The following is a 23,513-nucleotide window of genomic DNA, read 5'->3' as shown; positions in this document are numbered from 1 at the left end:
GAAAACCAATGAAAACCTCGCTGTTGTTGGCCTTAGCCTTGCAAGATCTTTCTTTTTTTGAGGAGTTAGGTAACGAAAGAAAACAAAATTAGTAGCTGGGCCGTTTATTTGAAATACATAAGGGACAACTAGATAAAAAATCTGGATTCCAGACTATGAAAAACAATTGATATGGCAACATTATGAATATAATAATGTATGAAAATCTTTACAGGCGTTTACAAGTAGGTAGTATAGTAGATTAGTTTTAAAAATGTCTAAATTATAATTTATTATAGAATTATATAGAAAAATGTTAATGAGCGTTAGTTTACAATACACAGGTCAAGACATTAATATTACTCGCATCGTCGTGGGCCATTTTTTTTAGATAAGTGTAATAAAATATGTTTATTTAACACATTTTCTCAGGCATGATATAAAAATATAGATAGCGCCCGATATATGAATGAATCATTTTGGAGAATTTGATGTTACAGTTTTTTTTTCTTCGAGAAATGCGTTAGAACTTAGTATATGGATGAGGCATTTATATATCGACAGTTAAGGTTGGATACAGACAACACAACATTTATGGTATCTATTTCTAAGGGCTGATTCCATTTTGCGGTCAAGGAACTTCACAGTCTACATCCTTTATTATTATTTGATCAAAATCCAGTAATTCACACAATCACGCCGTTACTATGAACGCAAAATGAAGCAGGACCCTAAACATTAAACATTATTTACTTTGTCTTTTAAGTTATATAACAACGATATAAATAAGTACACGTTACAGTTTAGTTACCACAGAGAATGCCCGTTTGGAAGAATTGTTGCCACCGCCGCAGCTGAGGGAAAAGATCACGTATTTGTATGAAAGTTTAAATTATAAGAAAGTAACAAAAAGATGGCTCCCCTAGATAATATCCCCTTTTCGGATACACACCCATGATGTTTTTTTTATTTTCAGTTGTTTTTTTTATTATTTAAACTTTCATCAAAACACGCTTTGGTTGTTGTAATATATTTTCTGGAAGAGTCTGTAAAGAATATTGATACCGTTTAGTCAAGCGCGACCTCTCGTTAAGTCTTGGCACCGTATTAATTAAAACCTATATATTTTGTGCCTTTCGGTTAAATGGAATGTAAAGGTTTAGGAATATTTGACACTTGCATATCCATACTGCACGTTCCGCTCCAGCCGATGAGTAAAATTCTAAAATTGTGCTGTGGCGTAGTACTGAGCTGATGACACCTTCTTAAATCCTGGGTTGAGCATCAATAGCTAGATATGTAAATGTAAAGTGAATCTGTATATTGCGGTATTTTCACATCTCGGGTAAAACTGATTTTCATCGCTGGCTCCGCACTCACTACGCCACATCAGTTGCAATGAGCCATGTTGTAGGACAACTAGACTCACACACAAAAATGTTTACTACAAATACCTAAATGTGTAAATTTTCCATTAAAAAAATCTTAATTGAATCATCTATCTAAAGACAAAACACTAGAATCGTTTTATATTTTGTATTAACTCTCACTAGTCGCTCGCATGCATAAGCTTACGTTTTGTATAAAAATCACTTTATTTTTCTGAATAATAAAAAGCATATTCCATCTCTTTAAAAAAATCTTAAATACATCCCTCTGTGCCAATATAGGCTTTGCAATAAATATAATTTTTAAATTTAAACTATTGTCAAATTGCTGAAACAATTTCTAAATCCTTAGAATAAAAAATGTACTTTTAACACACGTCACAACGTCTTATATTTCTCTTAAATTAAATATTTATCTAACATAAGTGCACATTCATAGTAACGGGAAAGTAACAAGAGGTTAATATAAATAATATATGGTGGATTTATAAATTATTATAAGCTCTACCCAGGGCACGCTAAATATATCATGCGTTAGTTTTGATAACTTTGTCCAAAAAATCTATTTAAATCTTCATTACTCGTTCAATTAGATCACACTTAAAATTAACATATATCGATGAATTGATGACCGGTTTAAGTTTAAATAGTTGATTCATGAATATATCGATATAAATATTAATAATTGTCTTTTGTACAAAGTTAGAAAAACTCGTATTATATTATACAAGGTATTCAATTAACATGCGTCCTAAATATGTATATTGGGATTGCATGTTAGAATTTCTGAAACAGAACTTATAGAATTCTCAATTTATATATATATTATATTATGTTTTATATTATATTCTCTATGCGCGGTTTTAAGTCGCGTACATAGCGTATTTAGCAATAGTTATAGGTATCTAAAATAATAATCATAATACAATTTTAAGGGCACGTTAACTTTCATTTCACACACGAGATTCATATTCGGAGATTAAAATTTAAATAATAATATTTATTTAAGAAGAATTGGTATTGGGAAATACACATCACCAATAAACCACAATGTCTTTTCCACTACCATCGTCGGTAGACGTTAACTGCCGAGCAAGGCAGCATATTCTATCGACCTACGTATAACATACTCTCACATGGGTGTAGACAGCTGGTGTCTCGACCGGTCTACTCCTACGTCTACTGTTGTCACCTTGCCGTCTACTGGCGTACCGCTCTCCACCTCACTGTCCGGCATGATCACGCACATAAATGACTTCCCACTCGTCACATCTTTCGGGTAAATGGTCATTGGAATGAACCTATCGCTCGTACCGTCTACATACGCTCCCAATCTGGAGTAGACTTCGGGGAAATGTTTCTTCAAATTCACCCCTCTACATTCGAGCTCCTTCGATATGTTCTGGAAACATATTTGTCTAAACTTGTGAGCTGTCGCTGCATTCTTCTCACCCGCGTTGCTTAATTTTGAAGTAAGTATTAGAGTTTCTCTATCTTCTGGCGTTGACTTGCTATCTCTTCTATGTCGTCTTCTATTCTGCTCCTGTATTGCAGCGGTTACTGTTTTACTGAGACGTAGTTTGGCACATCTCGACACCATCTGCCTCTCCCACTTGACGGCACCTTTAGTCGGCACTTCACTGATAATACACACAGCCACGTACAAAATTACTCTCGTCTCAGGGTTGTAAGCTTTACAAAGTTTCACCACTTCAGTATATAATTCTACACCCATTTCGTTCGGCTGAAGAGACGTCCACTTCATAAATTCCGGCTCACTCAAATATTGATAACCGTGGGTGGTAAACTTTTCGGCCGCCTCGGGACTTGTAAAGAATACTTTGACAACGCCTCTCCCGAGGGCCAGGTAGCCTTTGTGAGCGATGGTGCTGATCTGATGCAGGGCATCGGCGTCTTCCTTGGCTGCTGATATGATTTGCCTGCACAAGGTGCTTGCTCGCGTGTGCAAGCACACTTTCCTGTGTTTCTCCCAGTGCGCCCTGCGGCATTCCTTTGAGCAATACATTGTGGTACAATTGTGACAAGTCTTGTAGTGTCGTTTGGCATCGGGTAAAGGGGCTCGGGAGGGACATTTTGGATATTTACACTTGACGAAAGCTTCGTCTGTGCTATTTTCAGTCTGCAGAGAAACTAGGGAAGTTCGGGAATCATGATGAGTTAAGTGAGCATCGGAAGGGCGTAGGGCTGCGGCATCGAGGCTAGTGCGACGGTCGAGAGACACACTCGTTTGGGCAAAAGGCTCACTTCTCCGGCGGGAGTGCTCGCCCTGCACCGAACGCGACCGTCGCGACTCTTGCATGGCGCCAAGATTATCAACTGTATCCTTGCCTGGAATAACATAAGGAATCGATTAGTATGGATCAACAATAAGTTGATTGTGCGAATCTTAAATTAATGACATCAAGATACTTCGTAAGACTCAGAACCAACGTCGATAAACACCGGAAAATCAAAATAACAACCATGCCGCGGAGGACATTTCATGCTGCCTACTCGATAAACGACAAGGTAGGTAATATTGAAAAACCATTTACACAATACGCCTAGACATTAGAGCGGATACCTGATGAGTCCGTCAGACAGCGTAACAGATATTATAATGAATAACAAGCAAAAATAACTAGTGCTGAGTGTTAGACTACGTTTGGGCCTAGTCTTATGTGATGGTGTGGTAGTGTAATAGAAAAATTGGAACGGCTGAGACTTACATATCGTTCCTACCTGGTCGGTCGTGGTCGGGGCTGTCAGTGATGGAGCTGTGCCCCTCGCTGGGGGTGCCCGCGAACCTCGAGGCGGGGGACGCGCTGCTGTGCCCGCTACTAGCCAGTTGTTCGTACCGGGGGCTCTGAGGACGGTTATTGTGGACTGGTAGGAACCATTTGGGATGTACCAGTATTGTTTTTTTGTTCTATCGACTGTGATTTATGTTTGATTTTTTAGAATTTAAACTTTAAGGTATTTATTTAGTACTGTTTAAAATAGTCATAAGTAAATAAACTTATGTACCTTGCCGCCCATCAAATAATAGGGGCTTGAAGCCTTCCTAGGGCTGGGCTGAGGCGTGGGGATCCTCGCCGGCTGCGACGGCAACCCCAAGAGCGAGTCCAGAACGTCTTCGAGAGTGGTGGAGCCAGGAGACGGCCGCGTTATACCTAAGTTGAGGGAACGTTGGGAATCTTGCCAGTCTGGAAGTCGGTATCAATGATTCATTAGAATGGACAAAGGATAGGCTTTTGAAGACGATTTTAAACTTTTTTGTGATGGATGATTTTGTATTTGGAAACCTGCCTAGTGATTTGTTTCTTGTAGAACTTACCTTACACCTATTCAATGTTGTGGTGCTTAAATGAGGACATCTTTAGCAGGTTTAGAGAATAGAGAAACAAGCGAGTGTTGTACTAAGATATGTGATGTATCTATGGCCTGATTTGAGACCAAAGGCATTTTTAAAATTTTGTCTATGTATTGTCGAGTAGCAGAAGCAAAATAAAAATGTAAAAAATATAAGTGCAATATAATTTAATAATTAGTCACGTAAAGCTGTGTAATTGCCAATAAATGTCGCTTGACTTTCTCTTAAAGCAATAATAAAATAACTGAATTCACATACACAGAAATAAAAAATAAAACAAAACATATAAAATAAAAATGAATATATTCAATAATCATTATGATTAAAACGTAACTAAAAGTACAATATTGAAATGATAATGAAGACAATATTTTGCCTTCTTATAACATGAACAAGGTACCGAGATTCTAACATACAAATATTATACCCTAAAACTACGTATTGATATTACATTTTCTTTTAGGTACTCATTATTTGGAATTTATTATATTGTAGAGAGCTGCTGTTAATATAAAAGTTAGGTACTTGATATTTGGCGCCATTTCAATGTTATAAAATCTAGGCGGCCATTAGAACATGTCATAGACATTTTTTTTTCTTTTATAACATTAAGTCGTCTAGTTCGTGACTCGTGACGCTTCGTAGTTCGGCTGAGCGAATTTTGAACGCAAAAATTATTTGTTAATTTTTCTAACCTAATCAGAACCTGTATAATTTACTTAGGAGCTTTGCCCCAACATAAATTACGAGGTGATTTAAGTAGAAGGAACTTGAAATTTTGTGGATTTCAGACTAATATCGTCACTTCTCACCACCACACCACATTATGGTTCTGATAACTGTTGGTAATATTTAAAAAAATATTTATAAAATATTATGTGAACAACATAATTTTTTACGCTATTCAAATATTTTGTGACATTTATTAAAGCCTGTATTTACGAATTTAGAACTGAAATGTTGGAAGCAGGTAGAACTGATTTAGCACCTAAAATAAAACATAGCAACATAATATTTTATTTACAAAACTATTTATATTAACTAGCAATTAAACTAATTACTAGAGATTTTCATTAAAATAAACACACAAACAATAATAATTTAATCTGTACATCGGACGTAATTATTACTAAAGATATTACTGGTTCGAGTCAGATTACTATTGAAATTATAATTATGGCAATATCTATAAAACAAAAATAAATTCTTAACTATGACTATTTCATTTTATAATCATATATTTGATTTAGGTACCAGAATTATTGATGGAAAGTATATTTCCGTAACAATGATAATAAAATTAATAAGAATGAAACTTCTTAACAGAAATGCATCAATAGTAAACATTGCATTATAATAATGTACCTTTTATAATTTTTATGTTGACGATATACTTGGCGGATTGTCATACCATACATATTATATTGGTAAGCTGCAACATTGAACAAAACTCATAGATCGACTCACCGCCAAGTTGAAATTAAATACAAAGCTGCGTGTGACAAACACATAAATGAAAAGGTAAGCGTCTACAAGCCAGTGCTTATTCCACAATGCAAAAACTTAAAAACATCTTTACACGACATATTGATATCGGGAGTCCAAAAATAGTGCATAATTGACACAAATAATAATTAATAATATAATATAATATAATAATGGTCCTGAGTCTTACACACAGTCTATAAAGCTCTATTACACATAGGTTTTCACAAAATGGAATCCTTCAGTACACACGAACTGAAGAATTTCATTTCACAAATAACTAAATACACAGAACAGCACAAAAATTAACGCACAGAGTATTAAACGTAACATAAAAATTAATAAAGTGGACACTGCAGGTTCTGTTTGATAAAACATATAAATGCAAATTTCATGATTTTTCGCAACTATCAAAATTTGTTTAAAATTGTGATGTTTGGGCATGTGAAAACCATGCGTTGCGTTCGTCGGTCGAATGTCGTTGGGGGATTTATTTTTTACTATAGGATGGTACTTTTAAGGGAATGTGTGGTGTTTGTGGGGAACCTGCAGTGTGTTTGGTGGAGGTGGTCACGCTCGCTCACCGGGCGCGGCGCGGTGCTCCAATCGCAGCGAGGACGGCGGCCGAGGCGTCGACAGCGACTCTGACACCACCAGCGGCGTCTGCGGGGAATCTAGCGGCTTCGTACCTGGAAGACCAACATTTGGACATTAGCACAAATAATTCAAAGACGACAGGACATACTACCTATCCAGAAAAGACGTCAGAGGAAGCAAATTATGGGTCAGACTTTTGTCATATCCATTAGAATTGTTACACGTGTATTTAAGGAACAATATACAAAACAATGTCGCTTTGTTGCTGCGTGCTGCGTGACAGAAGGTCACACCAATAAAAGCGCTTAAGCATATTTATAAAAATAACTGTTATTAGAAGAATAAAAGGTCCAACCATACAAAAGCATACCGCCAGAGTTGATCATAATCAGAAAATCTATAATGGACTTTGTTCAAATCGTGATTGAAAAGCTAAATGTCAAGATAACTTGATCTAATGACATTAGACAGTCATTGACAATGTTTAAACTGAAGGTTTTTAAAAGTAGGTAATGTCTGACAAAAACGAGGGTAGACATCGTATTTTCTGCATTTAAGTGAAATTGCTCACGAAAGGTAAGTTGGCACTGAACGTAGACATGAAATTATAAATAAATGGATTCCTTGCACTTCAATTTGCTAATGGAGAAAGCTTTAGCCTTTAGCAACAGCTCTTGGCTTACTCTTTTATTTTTGGAGTTAAAAAACTCTTTCGATCTTGGAACATAGATTCCAACTTATCATCAGCCTTTTTATTCACCACTCCATTCGCAAAAGAAGAAATGAGTACACAATATTTCGAAAATTCGAATAGACTTACCAACAAATGAGCTCTCCAGCCAGTACAGCTTCTGACTGGACCTCGGAGAAGGTTGTCTATCAATGTCACCATTCGCTGGCTCCAATCCTGACACGTAGTGCACTATAGCTGACGTCACTTCCTTGATCGATGTTTGGATCTCTTCTGACGCTTTCGACGCTTCTGACGCCTCTGATTTTGGTGTCGACTGAAGTAAGGATGATGCTAGCCTGGAAAGTTAAACGGAACAAATTAAAATTCACGGATTCAAAATTGCCAGATCTTGCCAATGATAGATGTAGCACTGTTTCCCTCCCTAATAAATGCCAGACTCCGAACTCCATCTGTTTACGGTGCCCTAATTATCTGATTAATTACGTAATTAAGAAGCACCTAACTTCTTCATAAATAAAATTATCACAGACATAAAACAGGCTCTGTTTTTGCAGGCCAATAACAAGTTATTTGGACTGCTTATAAATGTGTTATAATTCTGACAAAAGGGTGGTCCTATTTCACTTGTCTTAAAAAAGATGCCACAAGACTTAGTAAACCTTCTCTCATGTACGCATAATCGCCGAGTCTTCCATTAATGCATCCAGCAGATCGTCACTTTATCTTGCTGGAGGACATCCTACTTCTAAGCCAAAGTCTCTTATAAGGAATACCTCTATCCCAGTTGTCCAATCTTCACCAGAAATAGCCAATGCCACTACAGTTCTTCCAATCTTTGAGCTATATCGAGAGGTTTCTCCAGTACTGTCAAGTTTCCCTTACCTCTCATGTGGCGTTCTGGGCGTGCTGTTCAGTCGCTCCTGACTCCTCCAGCCGAGGTAGGGCTGACGCGCACTGAACGAGGACCTCGCTGAGGGTGAACATAAAGGACTGGTGCCTCTGATGCTGCTGCGGGTTGAGGAGCACGGTGACGTCTGTGGAATACCAAGGAGTTATCATACTGAAGTTGAGAATTGATGGTTCTACCTCGATTAAACTAAGATGAAGGGGTACTGGTACATAGAGTTAGTAGTTATCCAATTGTGATTAAGTATAAAGCTGTAACGTTGATCACGAAGCTCGTAACATCGATAGCTTAATTGAACGTGATCCCAATGAAGATAAACCAGTATCTCAATCAAATTAACCGGCAATAAATCAGTAGTTCCAGCAAGGAAGTACCTTCACAGTTCATTACCTCTAAATTTTTCCTCAAACATTAAGTACTGGTCATTTTACGGTCGATTGGCCGAACACCATTAAAAATTCTAACAACACAATCAACTAGAAGCACAATGGAGTATTTTACATAACAAGAATAAATCGGTGAATGAACCGTTACGAAGGAAGTGACGAGAGAAGCCGTATGAAGGTGCCTAGCTGACGCTTCGAAGGAATGTAATGTCTAAGAATTAGATTGCCTACGCTAGATAGGGTTGAATGAACTCGAAAACAATTACAATGATGCTAGGCAATTTCAAAACGTGATTTAAAAAGCGTGTAAAAAAACTTATTGATAGAAAGATCTTCTAGGAATATTGTTCCCTCTTACTTCGTTGATAATATGATATAAAGAAATAGACAGACAGCCTCTAGATTAAATTAATCTTAGTAAAGTATACTGATAAAAATATGAGACATAGCAAAGGTGATATTCTGATTGATGTCAGTGAGCTTATATTTTACTATAGTCGCTTAAAACTTTATAAAATATGATAAAATGTAATAAATAAGACGAAAACCGGCCTTATATCCCAAAAGCACTCACTTGGTTAGAATTAAGCCGGCTAGTAGACCATCGGCCGAAGCTGGTGGTGTGCGGGGACAGTTGTGGTGGTGGCGGCTGCTGGTTGCCTCCCAGGCTGCCCAAGGACGTGGTCTTCGAGTTGAGGCCACTCCAGCGGGCGGCCGAAGCTGACGCGTCAGACAATCTCTTGCGGAGAAGGAAACCCTCTCGGGGCGCGGGTGCGTTTTTGTACCTGAAAATTGTGAAAAAATTAATAAACATCTATATTGTTGTGTGGATTTTTATTGGAGATCAATTGTCATCATTATCAGCCTTTGTAACTAACATTACTGGATGTAGGTGTCACGCTCGGTAGCTGTCTTATTCCTGCTCGCTGCATTATTAATAGTTAAGATAATATCACAGGATCTCTATCAAGGTATGTAAGAATACTCCTTCTGAACTTGCCACATTGTTTTCGGATTTATTTCAGTCAGGTTTAATAAATTCATATCTGTCAGCTTTGCTCAGATATTGATACAATGTTCCTATCCAGAATACGTTCCTAAACTGATCACCGAAGCGTACCTACTTATACATAAAGCTTATCCCAGGTATGAAGATATTCGCGTAAGAAAGGCAGGTAATCAATGCAAGGAAATCTGATTTCCTCTCGAACGAAATCCTAAATGTATCAATATCGGTAGAATCCCTACAAATTGTCGACCATTTGAACATTTTATATCCCTCTCCAAAAACGTAAATACTGACGTCTGGGTGTTTCTTCGAGAAAATGCACAACAGGATTTGTGACTAACGAAAGATAAGTTACAAAGTTAATTAGCTAATAAACAAAACACGTTTCTCGACGATCAATTAAAACCTTTGAATTAAGTAACGGAGTCAATAGGTTAATTGCCACATTATTAATTGTCGGAAACCAGACGGTGATAATGCTTAGCTAAGCAAATGAAAGAAAAACATTAAACATAAATTCACGTGACTTAAATGCAACAACAAAATTTTATTGATCTATTAAATAAAATTCTACAAAACAGTTAAGATAAACTGAAAGATTGAATGAGTTACAAAATTTATCAGTCTAAACAGAAACTTTCGTATACATTAGTCGTGAACGCAATAAAGACAACTTTGCTAGATGGACGGACACAAATCAAGGCAGATAAATATTTTAACGTATATAATCCAAAAACACGTGAAAATTCTACGTGTATTTTTGAGGTCAATAACTGTAAAGAAAAGGCCGTTTTTCCAGTGGCAACGTAAAAGACTGTGGTAACGTAAGAGACTCGCAATCAACTAAACTGACGTCGCGACGCGGAGACAAGATGCTCGTTTTTTAGAGTCCTAGCTAATTTTCTCGTGTAAGGTCTTGTTCATAATGTATTCGCCTGAAGACATGAATCCATACTGATAAAAGTACAAAAGAAGTTTGTGATTTTAATGAGAAATTCGTTGAACGAACCCTAGCCTGTGAAACTTCACTAAATATACATCTATAGAGCAGGGTAGATAAGTAACTGTTTCCTGCGATTTCAACTGCATCCCGAGGGAACTATTTTGTACACCTAGACAAAAAGTAGCTATCTCAATATTCATTTTTATCACAATCGGTTTTTACAAACGATTTTTAAGGTCTTCACGGTAATACAACTGTGTATTACCGTGAAGACCTTAAAAATCGTTTTTTATCATGTGCAAAATTAAGCAAGGATCAGGAAGTAAGTATAGTAGTTAATGACCATAAAGCATAAAGTATGAATGGTTAGCTTAGGTCACTTGTAGTCTATCCAGACGAGATGCAATTAGGGCATCGTTAATTACAATAAAGACTTACCAGCTGTTCATTATCGTGAGCCTGGGAGACAGTTATGAGAATTAAGCATGAAACCTGGCCATTATCGTGTATGAACACCTTTTATAACACGAGAGATTATGGCTGTGGCTCGTGAAAATAAACGGTGTAACAAAATTGTAATTTAAACTTTGCGCTGATGTAACAAGCGGTTTTAGAAATTATGTGTAAAAAAACACAAACAAATCAATTTAGCGTCAGTATTAAGAAAATACAATTAAAAAAAAACCCAAGTTTTTGTCACTCCAAAATGATTGGACCTAAATAAGAACCTTGCAGCATAATTAACAAAACATGACTCAGACTCGATTGCTAATTCATTCCATTCCTTTAATACCTTATCTATAAATCTCAAGTACCCTATAAAAGTTTAAGAACACGAAGTTATTGACACATGTCGGAACTTTGTAAAAGTAGTCCGGATAGAGTCGTGCTATAATCCATCGAACGCCTTTCTTAAAGCCTTGACATGATTGCTAGTGAAGTGAAACGTGCCTGCTCTAATGCTCATGTCATAAGATATATCTAGGAAGGAAAATATTACTTTAACTTTAATATGCTTTGTTATTATTCGTAACATCGTAAGGATGTAATAGTTACCTAACCCTTTATGCAACGCAAACACACGGAACACATTTTACTATTAAATAAATACTGCAAGTGATTATAGGCCGTTAGAAAGCCGTGACTAATCTAGTATAAAATCAAAGTGCAGGTTATATTTGTCATTACCCTACATAGCTCGGCTGGATGTTGATTGGCCTTTCGATAACCTACAGCGGTCTGGCCTATATGTCAGAAGATATGATACGTTAGTTTCACACTCACCATTCCGGAACATTGAGCTTCTGCAACGATCTCTGGACTCGCAATTCGTGCTCAGAAAGCACGCGATCTGAATTCTTCTGTAGTTCGTTCTCTGGAGGCTGTAACAAATTAAATAATATCACAAATCTGGTCACGTAGCTACAGTTTGTTATTACAACGGTACTAAGAAAATAAGTTCTATTTAAAAAGCGCAGTCTTCACAAAGGCACTAGTAACATCTATGAATATAAAAAAATAGGATTCAAAATTGAAAAGAACGACTACTTAAACATAATCTTTATTTAGTTTTAATACAAAATCATTACTATAGATTTCACGTACTTGACGCTCTATTATTTACCAATTCTTCAATATCTTCAAATGAATTGGGAGCTAAACGATACATTGCTCCGAAAAAGGACGGATCTTCTAGTTTTTTATTAGTGAAATTACAATCATCATCACTTAAATCCTTCATTGGCGACGAATCGACCATATGTCCTTGAATTATCATTGTTTGATGTATTTTGTAAATAGCAAATCTTGCATAGCATGTCTCTTCATCACTGATCCCGTCAGATCCCAAATCCTGTATCTGAGCATCAATACAATGAGATTTACTGATGACATCTTCAGTACAATCTTGGCTTCTCACAATGCTATCATTTACTTCGCATTCCATCAGTATTTCTGACCAAGACGGAAAATTATCTTGATCACCAGTATTAAGGCTGGTATTAAAAGAATCCGAATCTCTAATTATATTTTCTCCTGAAGCCGACAGCATCAAATCAGATATTCCGTAGATAGAATCGTACCACGACTCATTACTTTCGAATTCAGTTCTAGATGTATTTAAATTAAAGCTGACTCTCCGCTGAGATTTCTTCAGCGTTGAAGTGGCCGGTAATAAGCTGTGTCCGCGCTCAGTTTGTAGAATTTTATCATTTTCAAAATCTGCATATCCGGGTATTTCAATATCATCAAATGCAACCAATTCTTTTGGTGGTTCTACGATTGAACAGGCATTTATGTCGTCTGATGAATCTTGTAAGTCCTCTATTGGTGGTGGAGGCACACTTTCTAACAAACGGGTTAAAAAATCTCTGACTTTTTCATCATTATTTCTTGAAGGTATTGATTCTGTATTTGCATTGTGCCTTGTAGTGGATGGCACGATATCACTACAATGTGTTTCTGACCAAGAAGTAGCTCTTCTAGTTTCCTTATTGAAAGAACCGCTGTTTCTAGCTTTAACTTCATTAAAACTTAAATGCGATTGTCTTGAATTACGTCGTTGCGCATCAAATCTCTTCACGCAGACCTTAGATTTCCACTCGGAATGTTTACTTTGAAATCCGCTCAAAGTCAATGAATGTTCATCTTCCGATTCACTTCTCGGTATTTCAGGATATTTTGCGTAATAATAGTCCCTTGACAACGGTTTTATGTACAAATGTTCTGGTTTAACTTCTTCGAAAGGTTCTAACTCTTCTGTAATCCATGCAGTATCCAGACAGGACCAGTATCCATTTCTTTGGAGAACTTCTTCTGTTGTTAAAAGCACTATTGACACCATTTTCACTGAACACTTCACAAGGCGCGAGTTCTAATGTAACTGGAACTTTCACACAAACTCGTTAAGAAAGTCATTATTAAAAACCCATTATTTTTCAAAACAAATCCCTAATTAGTTAATCACAGTTGTTAATATAAAAGCAAACAAAAACATTTGTTTCCTACGAAAAGGATTAAAAATCTCAGTGACCTTTTATTAAATTCGTACAACATCGCTATCGCAAACTTTTGTAAACGAAGGGATTCATTGAATTAGAAAATTACATCTACAACAATTTCAAGGGTCAGTTGAGCTTTTGATACGGAACTTTTATTAAAGGATGTTGGCTTTACAATGGACAGATCGGATATATTAATCCCGGAAGAGGAACATTAGGCGACAATGATTTCGGTGGGGTACGAACTCACCCTGACGTCTGACGAGGCGAGGAGCGCACATGGCCCCAGCAGTCCTACGCTCTCCCAGCAAGTCATGTCCACTGAGTGTTGCACTCACGTCCAGTGCCCGCTCAACTCTACACTCGTGTGCGATCTTATAATCGCATCGTGATGCACCAGTGACTCCGTAATACTAAGTTACGTAAGTCGTCATATCACATTAGATATCAAACTAAATTGTTCCGATACATATAAAGCGGCTACACTTAAAGCTACGAGAGTCTCTCGGGGAAGTGAAAGAAGCAAGCTGCAATATCGAAGCGGAAAGCGTTCGCCAATCAAATCAGAATAACGTTGCTTATCGAACGACAAAATCCAATTACAAGACTGAATCGGAGCGACCGCGGGGCTTCCGAGCTTAAGGTCGCTCTGCGGGCCGGTGCCGGGTCTCGGGCTGGGTCTGGCATGCGGTGTTCGGGTCGGACTTACGCGTCGGCCACTGCGGCACTCCGCATCGTGGGACATGGAGGTGGTGTCCGAGAGGGCAGGCGGCCGCGGCGCTGCCTCCCGCCAGACTGAGGCGCGGCGCGTGTCCTTGGCCAGCGCGCATGCTCCGTTCACACACCCTTACTATCAGATTCTAGTGGCTTCAACAATCATTTTTGTTACGATGACACATTTCTTCTTTGCTCTATTCGAGTTTCGCTTACTCAGATGAAAATGTTTATAGTAAGCATGACTTTCATGAAAGTTGTTCGAAATTTTGATTGTTGTGATCCATTGCTGGGTCGGGGGTTATTTGTTTGTGTTATCTGATTGAGAAGGGGCGATGGACGTGTTCGTTGTCGATAGGCTCGGGGAGGCTGAACAGCTGACATGCACTTGTTCGAAGTTCGATGAAGTGGATTTGTTTGGATGTGGGTGTGGCACGGCGTGACAGGTTGGTCCTAGTTACCGCTGTCACTTGTCACTCGACTTTATTGTTGATTAGTCTTCATTGATATTAATGGCAATGAGGAATTACTTAATTTATTTTTTCAATTATTTCAGCCGTTTTATGAGTATTTAACTATGTAGAATTAGACAGAACTTATATCGTTTACGTAACTATTTACCCACGAGTATACTAAACATTCGTACAATGACATCATTACATAGAAACACCAAAAAAGCATTTACTAAATAATCGATTGTTCAAGCTTTCATATTAATTGTAGTCACGCACACATTTTACAACATACCCGAACTTTTTGTACGCAATAACATACCTCATGAAACATGCCTGAATTTGCACAACTTTAATATTGCCCATGAAACGTGGGGAGACGAAACCGTGACCCAATTTGAGGACAGGGAACGTCCTCATGTGAGTACAGGTTACAAATGGGACAATATTTCGCGTCTCTCAAGAGTTACGACGAATGTAAAAGGAGGTATATATTCTATGTACGCCAGCAATCAGGGGTTTGAAGGATGTTTCAGTCACAGAGCATGGATGTGGCCCATTAGACCTTTAGTGTCAGGAATGTCTTATCTAAGTCTCCATGGAGGAAGGTAGCAAATTGTTTCCTTCACTTGATGATGATGATGTGCAGGATGAATGCATTGAAATGCTATTTTTAAACTCCTACAAGGTGATTGATTGCCATAATTATTATACCATTATGACTAACTGCCACACTCAGAGTCGTTTAATGGTTACTTAAGTTGCTCCTTAGTGACGGTTTGTCTTACAAATCCTTCACTAAGGAATGGCTTAAGTAACCATTAAACGACTCTGAGTGTGGCAGTAAGACGCTTCAATGACAAAAATACGATCATTTAAGTAAATAACGGTTTAAATTTTAAAAGGGGGTATTTCAAGCCCGTGCAAGTAGTCAGTTTGGTATTTGAATTTCGAATAACAATGCGTCACAGACACAACTTTTGAAATGGCCTTCTTGATAACGCGACCAAAAGAGTTCCCGAACCGCTGAGGTCGAATCGAATAAATGAATTTGCTTATATAAATAGTAATGTTCGTGACATGCTATTTACCCATTAATGCTCTAAATTCTAAATACTCGAGGGTGTTTTGTTATCGTTATTATTAATACCGGTAATAGGGCATTTATTGTGTTTCTAAATTAGCATACACGCGTAAGGGTGCTCCAATTTGTGTTTACGTAATAATTACTCGCGTTATTAATCATTCTAGTACAGAATTAACCATAGCATATGTTTTATATTCGAATCATGCTTAAACAAATGGTTGGAAAAGTGTTTTAATTTAAAGAGAAAAATAAATAATGATACTGACTGAGCAAAATTTTCTTACATTGACAAAAATGACATTTATATTCTGCTGAAAGACAGCCAATGATTGGTAAGATTCCCAAATGCGGTAAAAAAAATAAAATTCGGAATACGAATGTCAAGTTCAACAATGGAAAACTTCCTAATTCAAATTTCCGCACAATAGTCAGCGAACTGATTATATCACTGGCTGATTTAAATGCATATAACCTCAAGATAATCTGTGGCAATTTCCATGAACGTACATACATAGAGTAGCAACATATCGTACAGCGAACGCGTGTTAATGACAGTACATTTACGTGTTCCTCCCGCTAATAGGTAGACTGTGGCTCCTAATTGGCATTTGCTCGCACCTCGTCACTCACATTAGCGTCTCCGTATGAAAAGAAAATTTAGGTCAGGTTCAGACAGATATCGGATTAGTGAAGAAATTGCTCAGGGAATCGAGATTTGTCTCGAGATCTCGAGGGCGCTGTTGCTAATCACGACGCGACGGCCCGTGTCGTATAAATGAAGATAAATAGCGACTGTCAAATTGGATTTTGTTCTGGTGCGATTTCTTTTCCGGGAAATTGTTGTTTTAGGAAGTTTTTTCGATAGCTTGTGCGGAGCAAAAGTGAGTAGATTTGTAGAATTTACAAAAACATTAACATATTATCTCTTTTACTTCTTGATATTATTTTGAACTAAAATAACTACAACTGAATTGATTATTGAACCATCTCGACCACAGACAACACTGAGTACGAAATATTTTACAGAGCTGGCCACTTTATATATAAAAAATAACACGCAAAGACTACAAATTTTCAAATTTGAAATTCGAATTCCTTTTACGAATTGTCAACGATTTAAAACTATAGAATGTTTATTCCCATTCACTCACTTAGATGTTCAGCTAAAGGAAAGTGCTGAATAAACTAGACTGTGAAAACAAGCTCGGCTCCCAGCTAAGATGACGTCAGACTGAGGCTTATCTTTAAACCGTTCTACTGAAAGCTGCACATATTAAATTATCTTTTAAAGGAATATGAAACAAGATGAAAGTATACAGATTTGTTGTAAAAGAGAGATTTAAAGAAGATTTATTTTTCTCTGTAAACGGATTTTAGTTGATATAACAGACGCAAGCATAGCGAGCTGAGTTGAAGGGATTATCAAGCCTAGTAGTAGTAGTAATGTGCAGCAAACAAAAGATTTTTCAAGGTTTTTTCTATACTAATATAATAAAGAGAAAACTGTTTTTTTTTGTTTGTTTGTAAGTACTCTGAGCTGATCTGAGGCTCTGAAATTACTGAACCGATTTGAATAATTCTTTAACTATTGGAAAACTACACTTTTCCTTCATTTAATCCCGGTACTGGCAGTAGTTCCCTCGAGACGCGGGTGACGTGAAAACGGCTTTTAATTAATAAGAATAGAAAAATCTAACTTAAAGATATCAATAAGAGTATCAAGTTTTTCTCAATAGCAACACACAAAAGATGTTGACGACAGAATTTTCCACCATTTTCGCTAAGCATATTTTACAATAATAAATTCTATAAAATATTCCGTTTCCTATATTTCCATATAACGGAACCATTATCTGAGCAATCCTTTATAAGCAGTACGGCATTGTGGCTGAACCTATGAAGATACGTCAAAGAACGTTTGTGCAGAGAGGAACGTATTTCGTATTTAATTGCCGCCATATTGCATTTAGCTCCCTATATGATTCAGAAATTGCAGGATTGCTCTATGCATTTGTAGCTTAGAGCATTGAACAGAACGGAACCGCCATGAGCATTTCGCTATGCGAAAAGGTCTGCCAATTTACGCGGGGGTGAAGTAATGCAACAAATTGTGATAGCTCACTCAACCCATACTTCTTGTACATAAAATCCTTGTTCATCCACATTTCATCGTAGGTATATTATACAATATTGCCTGAACTTTAAAAAGAGACTGTAACCCTTGTGTTTGTTTCAGTGATTTTTCTTAAAGTATGTATTTATAATTTATAAACACCGGTCTCATCTAGTTTAAAATTTTGACGTGTTAAAGTTATTTTACCTATTAACCGAAATAACCAATTAATCAACAGAAATGATTTATGATTACCGATGAAATCGTTACGCACGCATGCGACTAAATTGACAAACAAACTCATAAACTTGACGCACGCATAAGTTGCAAAAAGTTATATGTACTTTGCATGTTCATCATAATAATATATAACGTATGTATTACCTACCTACGTAAATAGTTCTAATTAAATCTCGGTAAACAAATTCAAGAAAATAATTGATTACAAAATAAAGAGTAAATTTTTAAAGTCTGTAAGTAATAAATTGTTTGCCTTTTAAAATTATATTTTGTGTTACGATTGTCAATAGATATAACCTTTAACTTAATCGTCTTTAAACGAATATCTATAACAATTTATCAAAAAAGTTCGAAACTTTTCCAAAAATACCGTGACCTTATGTTCGAGTGGCCACAACGTAAGTGAAAAAAGGGGTTATTGGAAAAACGTTATAAAAGGGAATTGAAGGTCAAGGGTTTAAGGGTAAGAGAGAACACACAGCAAACTTTTTAGTCGCCCGACAGTTGCGCCAAACGTAGATTTTTTTTTTTTTCAAGAAAATCGTGTATTCAATCTAAATCAAAATAAAATCATTTATTCAAACTTGGTTGCAAGACAGCACTTTTTGAACGTCAGGAATTTACATAAGATAGCCCCCAAAACGCCCACCCTTCACCACTTTCTATGTGTTTTTGCTGGGAAGTGGCGCAACAAATTCCCCAGCAACACATCTGTCTGTAGGTTGGAAGAACTTTAAATATTGTGTGATACAAAAATTTGCATACAATGTATTTGTATATTACAGTAGAGGACAATATGCAATCAAAGGACAATGCCAGGGTGTGGGCTCAAAGTTTGCCCAGCAGTGGGAGTAGTTCCAGGGGGTTCCATAGTGCACTTTGAACACGTAATGCAAATATTTTTAAAATCGCTCCCTGGAGTCCCGAGGAAAACCGGTTCAAATATTCCACATGAACAGTCGCTTTACAAAGCTTGAGCCATTTGTCCAGTAGTGGGAGTGGTCAAAACAGGTTCTTGACTTCACTCTTAACACGAAATTAAAATATTTTTGAAATCGGTCCCAGGGGTCCCGAGGAAAAGCGGTTCAAATGTTCTCCATAGTTAGTCACTTAACAAAGCCTGAGCCATTTGCCCAGTAGTGAAAGTGGTCGAAATAGGTTCTTTACTGCACTGTTAACACGAAATCCAAATATTTTGGAAATCGGTCCCAGAGGTCCCGAGAAAACCGGTTCTAATGTCAAACTCGAACAGTCACTTTATAAAGCTCAAGCCATTTGCCCAGTTGTGGGAATGGTTAAAATAGGTTCTTTCCTTCACTGTTAATACGAAATCCAAATATTTTAGAAATCGGTCCCAGAGGTCCCGAGAAAAACCGGTTCTAATGTTCTCCTTAGATAGTCACTTATAAAAGGCTTTGGCATTTGTCCAGTAGTGGGAGTGGTCAAAATAGGTTCTTTGCTTCACTCTTAACATGGAATTAAAATATTTTTGAAATCGGTCCCAGGGGTCCCGCGGAAAACCGGTTTAAATGTTCCACGTGAACAGTCTGTTTACAAACCCTGTGCCATTTGTCCAGTAGTGGGAGTGGTTGGAATAGGTTCTTTAATTTACTTTTAACAAGAAATCAAAATATTTTTGAAATCGGTCCCAGGGGTCCCGAGGAAAACCGGTTCAAATGTTCTCCTTAGATAGTTACTTTACAAAGTCTTACGCATTTGCCCATTAGTGGGAGTGGTCAAAATATGGTATTTACTTCACTCTTAATACGAAACCCAAATATTTTTGAATTCGCTCCCAGGGGTCCCGAGGAAAACCGGTTCAAATGTTTTCCATAGATAGTCACTTTACAAAGTCTTAGGCATTTACCCAGTAGTGGGAGTTGTCAAAATAGGTCACTCTTAATACGAAACCCAAATATTTTTGAAATCGGTCCCAGGGCTCCCGCGAAATTAACCTGACAAGACTTTTCTTCCAATTAGGTCTCATACATACATTGTCAATCTCAACGCTCAGTATGTGGCGGTCTATCCAGTAGTGGAAAATGTTGGAATGGCTTATTTTTTTTACTTACTGTGATTTTAAAATAAATTCTAAAAGCATTGGATTCTAATAAGAACTGACCCTGATTTCCCGAAAAAAAGGCAATTACCGCAGTACAAAATCTAGAAGATCAAGACTCCTGCGCTATGAGCTATCTACTAGAAAAATCTTATCAAGACGAATAAAATAAGCTCAAACACGAGGTAGTTAGTATATACCGTTGAGGAGTTCCCTCGTCTCTGTGTCGTCTTCATCGTCAGGTCAGATCTTAACCTCCACTGTTTTATGGTGTCGGAGACATTTACCCAAATGACAAGGTTTTACTTGATATGTGCCTACAATTTTTGAGAGTTGCACCCGATTTTTTAGGGTTTCCATCATCAGACCCTGGACCGGATGATAAAGGAACCACTTGGGAAGTAAGCCCTTTGGAAAATGAAATAATTGTTTAAATCGTTTGGTAATCGGCGGAGTTATGCTCGTACAAACGTAAAAAGAATATAAACGAACTGAGAACCTCCTCCAGTTTTGGAAGTTGGTAAAAAAAAAGTTGTCGTATACAACCCCTTGTGTTTGTCAATTAATATAATTAATTTCAATTAAGGTAATAAAAGTGGAATATTAAGAGTTCCTAAGCATATTTTTCGTAAAATTGAATAAGAGTCAAACCGGTTTTTCTCAGGACTCCTGGGATAGATTTCGAAATATTTCGGTCTGGGACCTATTATAAGCCTATGGAACATAATACACTATGCAGTTACTGTGGGCAACTCTTGAGCCCAACTTCCATACAAAGAATAGCATTGTCCTTTTTAGTCGGTTTCGTACCGGCCAAATATAATATCGTTATTATGTTCATTTCCATACTTTTCAAGTGCCCGATCAAACTGTCGGCTGACTAAAAAGTCTTCAGTCTGCCGGTAGGGTAAGAATTGCGAATATTGCACTTAACCCTTAAGAAGGCGCTGGATTAAATTCCCCTTTATAGCTATCTCCCTTATTTCGGGGACAGTCCTGCTGTAAATTAAATTCCGATAGGTTAAGCTGTACCTATTAATACATGGATGATTGATTTTTAAAAGTCAAGGCTGTTTGGTAAAGAGGTTTTAATGTTGATTACATCAATATTTATCTGATTCACAAGTATCTGTGTTGTGTAGGTGCTTATTTCTATTGTCTACTGTTCACGGGTCTTTATAGGGATATCGAATTTTATGCAGTTGACAGCTATCAATTTTAAAGGGATAATAGCATTTTTTGTACTGACTGACAGAATTATCAACTGTACCAGAAAACGGTCTGACCATACACATAATGATTACCTATGTAGTTTTTCATTCAGACGTGTCAAGTAGATACTAAACAATATAGTTTGACATATATTTGCCTAGCAGTTTGTAGCTAACCTAATTATCACCAAAACAAAATTCAGCATACGTCGTTACTAAGCGGATGGTCTGAAATCTCTAAGTAATATGATTAGCAACCTACCTAAAACATAACCAGATAATAAGCTGTGAGGTTTTACCAAACTTTGGACGTAATACGTATTAGTGTCGACCTGTGGGTAACCACAACGGTTTAGTGTGGCAACACTGTTATACGAGAACGGCTAACTTCCACAGATAAGTGTCAAAATGCACGTTACTTTTGGTTTGAAATTCGAACGCTGTTTTAGTTGGACTGCGGAAATCGATATTTGACAGAAGAAGATTAGTAAGTTTTTGGAACTAATAGCTTTTCAATAAGATTTAATTTATTTCTTCAATAACATAAGTATTTAAATAAATCTGATTAAAGTAGGCAAATTAAAAATTTGCTGAACGAAAAGAATAATCATTAAATTCTAATTCTATATTAATGTAAGTAATTAATTACCTCCTACATCGTACCTATTATAATCTTGAAACAGTAGCTGTAGTTGTAAACTGGCACGAGTTAGTACAAGCTTACACACACAGATGGCGCTACTGTGGCTGATTAAATAAACGGGCGCGGCGCTATCTTCGTTAGGAAAATAACAAATCTAACGCTGTCACAAGGAAAAGCGTTTATTTAAATCGTTATAAATGTAAGATTAAAATATAAAGAGAATTACTTTATGTCAAAAAGTTTCAGAAATAAAATTGACCCAATTAAACAACGGGAAAACTTCCTGAATATAAAATGGAAAACTTAACAATACCATTCGTGACATGCTTATTTGTTTACCAATCAAACTGTCAGCGAAGCTTGGCGCCTGTATGTAAACAAATAATATTTATTTTTATCTAGCCCTAGTTCGTAACGGTAATTTTGATTTTCCTCCATTCAAATGCGCTGGCTGCATGCCAAGTTTACCCGTGCACTTTTCTCTCTTTATTTTTATTTATTCATACCGACAGTTTGTCTATGCGCGGAAGATAGATGGCTGGTTTGTGCGATGAAGTATTCTATTTTTGAATTTTGAATGATGCTTTTTTACGGTGTCGTTCTTTTTAATCATTGGGGAACGGCCTTTCCACGCGATAAAAATAGCTATAATTTTGTTGAAAACTTTACATTATAATTAGGAACTCAGATATTGTACATATTGTCATATGGACATAACATAACGCTACGCCATTAAAACCAAAATTTTAAACGATCAAGGTTCTTCGAAATCTAGAACGGATAACATTTGCTCGTAGTAGCGATAATGTCACTATTTACAACAAAAAAAAAAACAAAACAATATACATAGGTACTTTATGTTCATTCAGAAAGCAGCACATTCATTTCACAAAGTGAGTCATTCAGTTTTATCTACGAACCACATTCATTCGTTCTCGTGAACTTTAAACGTACTTACCCGCACACTGCAAACTTTCAGTCGGCCGATAGTTTGTTTGGGCTCATAAATCTGTATGGAAGATGAATGGTAGCACGGACAATACAAAGATCAGGTACTACTCGTACATTATTGGTATCAGATCGACTGAAAACGAAATGAATATGGAGTTGATGGTATTATGACGTCTGATAGAGACGAATGGAAGAAAAGTACATATCGCACCGACACCAAATGACTTGGGATTAAGGCAGGTAGAAGAAAAAGAAGACCGGCTGAAAAGTATGATGGGATTTT

General features: G+C 36.9%; 1 protein-coding gene across 5 annotated transcripts in view; it reads right to left on the bottom strand.

Annotated features, from left to right (window-relative positions):
* Positions 1-360: 360 nt before the first annotated feature.
* Positions 361-23,513, bottom strand: part of LOC110379065 (uncharacterized protein) — a 97,463-nt gene continuing 74,310 nt past the window's right edge. For 4 of the 5 annotated variants that reach the window (XM_021338565.3, XM_049842541.2, XM_064034948.1 and 1 more), the window contains exons 4-11: positions 12,046-12,143; positions 9,384-9,594; positions 8,399-8,550; positions 7,643-7,851; positions 6,810-6,914; positions 4,395-4,573; positions 4,110-4,233; positions 361-3,716 (exon numbers count right to left, since the gene is read on the bottom strand). In XM_021338565.3, coding sequence (XP_021194240.2) covers positions 2,500-3,716; positions 4,110-4,233; positions 4,395-4,573; positions 6,810-6,914; positions 7,643-7,851; positions 8,399-8,550; positions 9,384-9,594; positions 12,046-12,143 — 2,295 coding nt within the window. In that variant the 3' untranslated portion in view covers positions 361-2,499. The remainder of the gene's footprint in view (positions 3,717-4,109; positions 4,234-4,394; positions 4,574-6,809; positions 6,915-7,642; positions 7,852-8,398; positions 8,551-9,383; positions 9,595-12,045; positions 12,144-23,513) is intronic. The other variant, XM_049842542.2, reaches the window with a different exon arrangement.

Source organism: Helicoverpa armigera, chromosome 5, assembly GCF_030705265.1.
Source record: "Helicoverpa armigera isolate CAAS_96S chromosome 5, ASM3070526v1, whole genome shotgun sequence".
In the NCBI taxonomy this organism is placed as follows: Eukaryota; Metazoa; Arthropoda; class Insecta; order Lepidoptera; family Noctuidae; genus Helicoverpa; species Helicoverpa armigera.
Note: the sequence above shows the minus strand (reverse complement) of the source record. Positions and strands in the feature narration are given on the sequence as shown.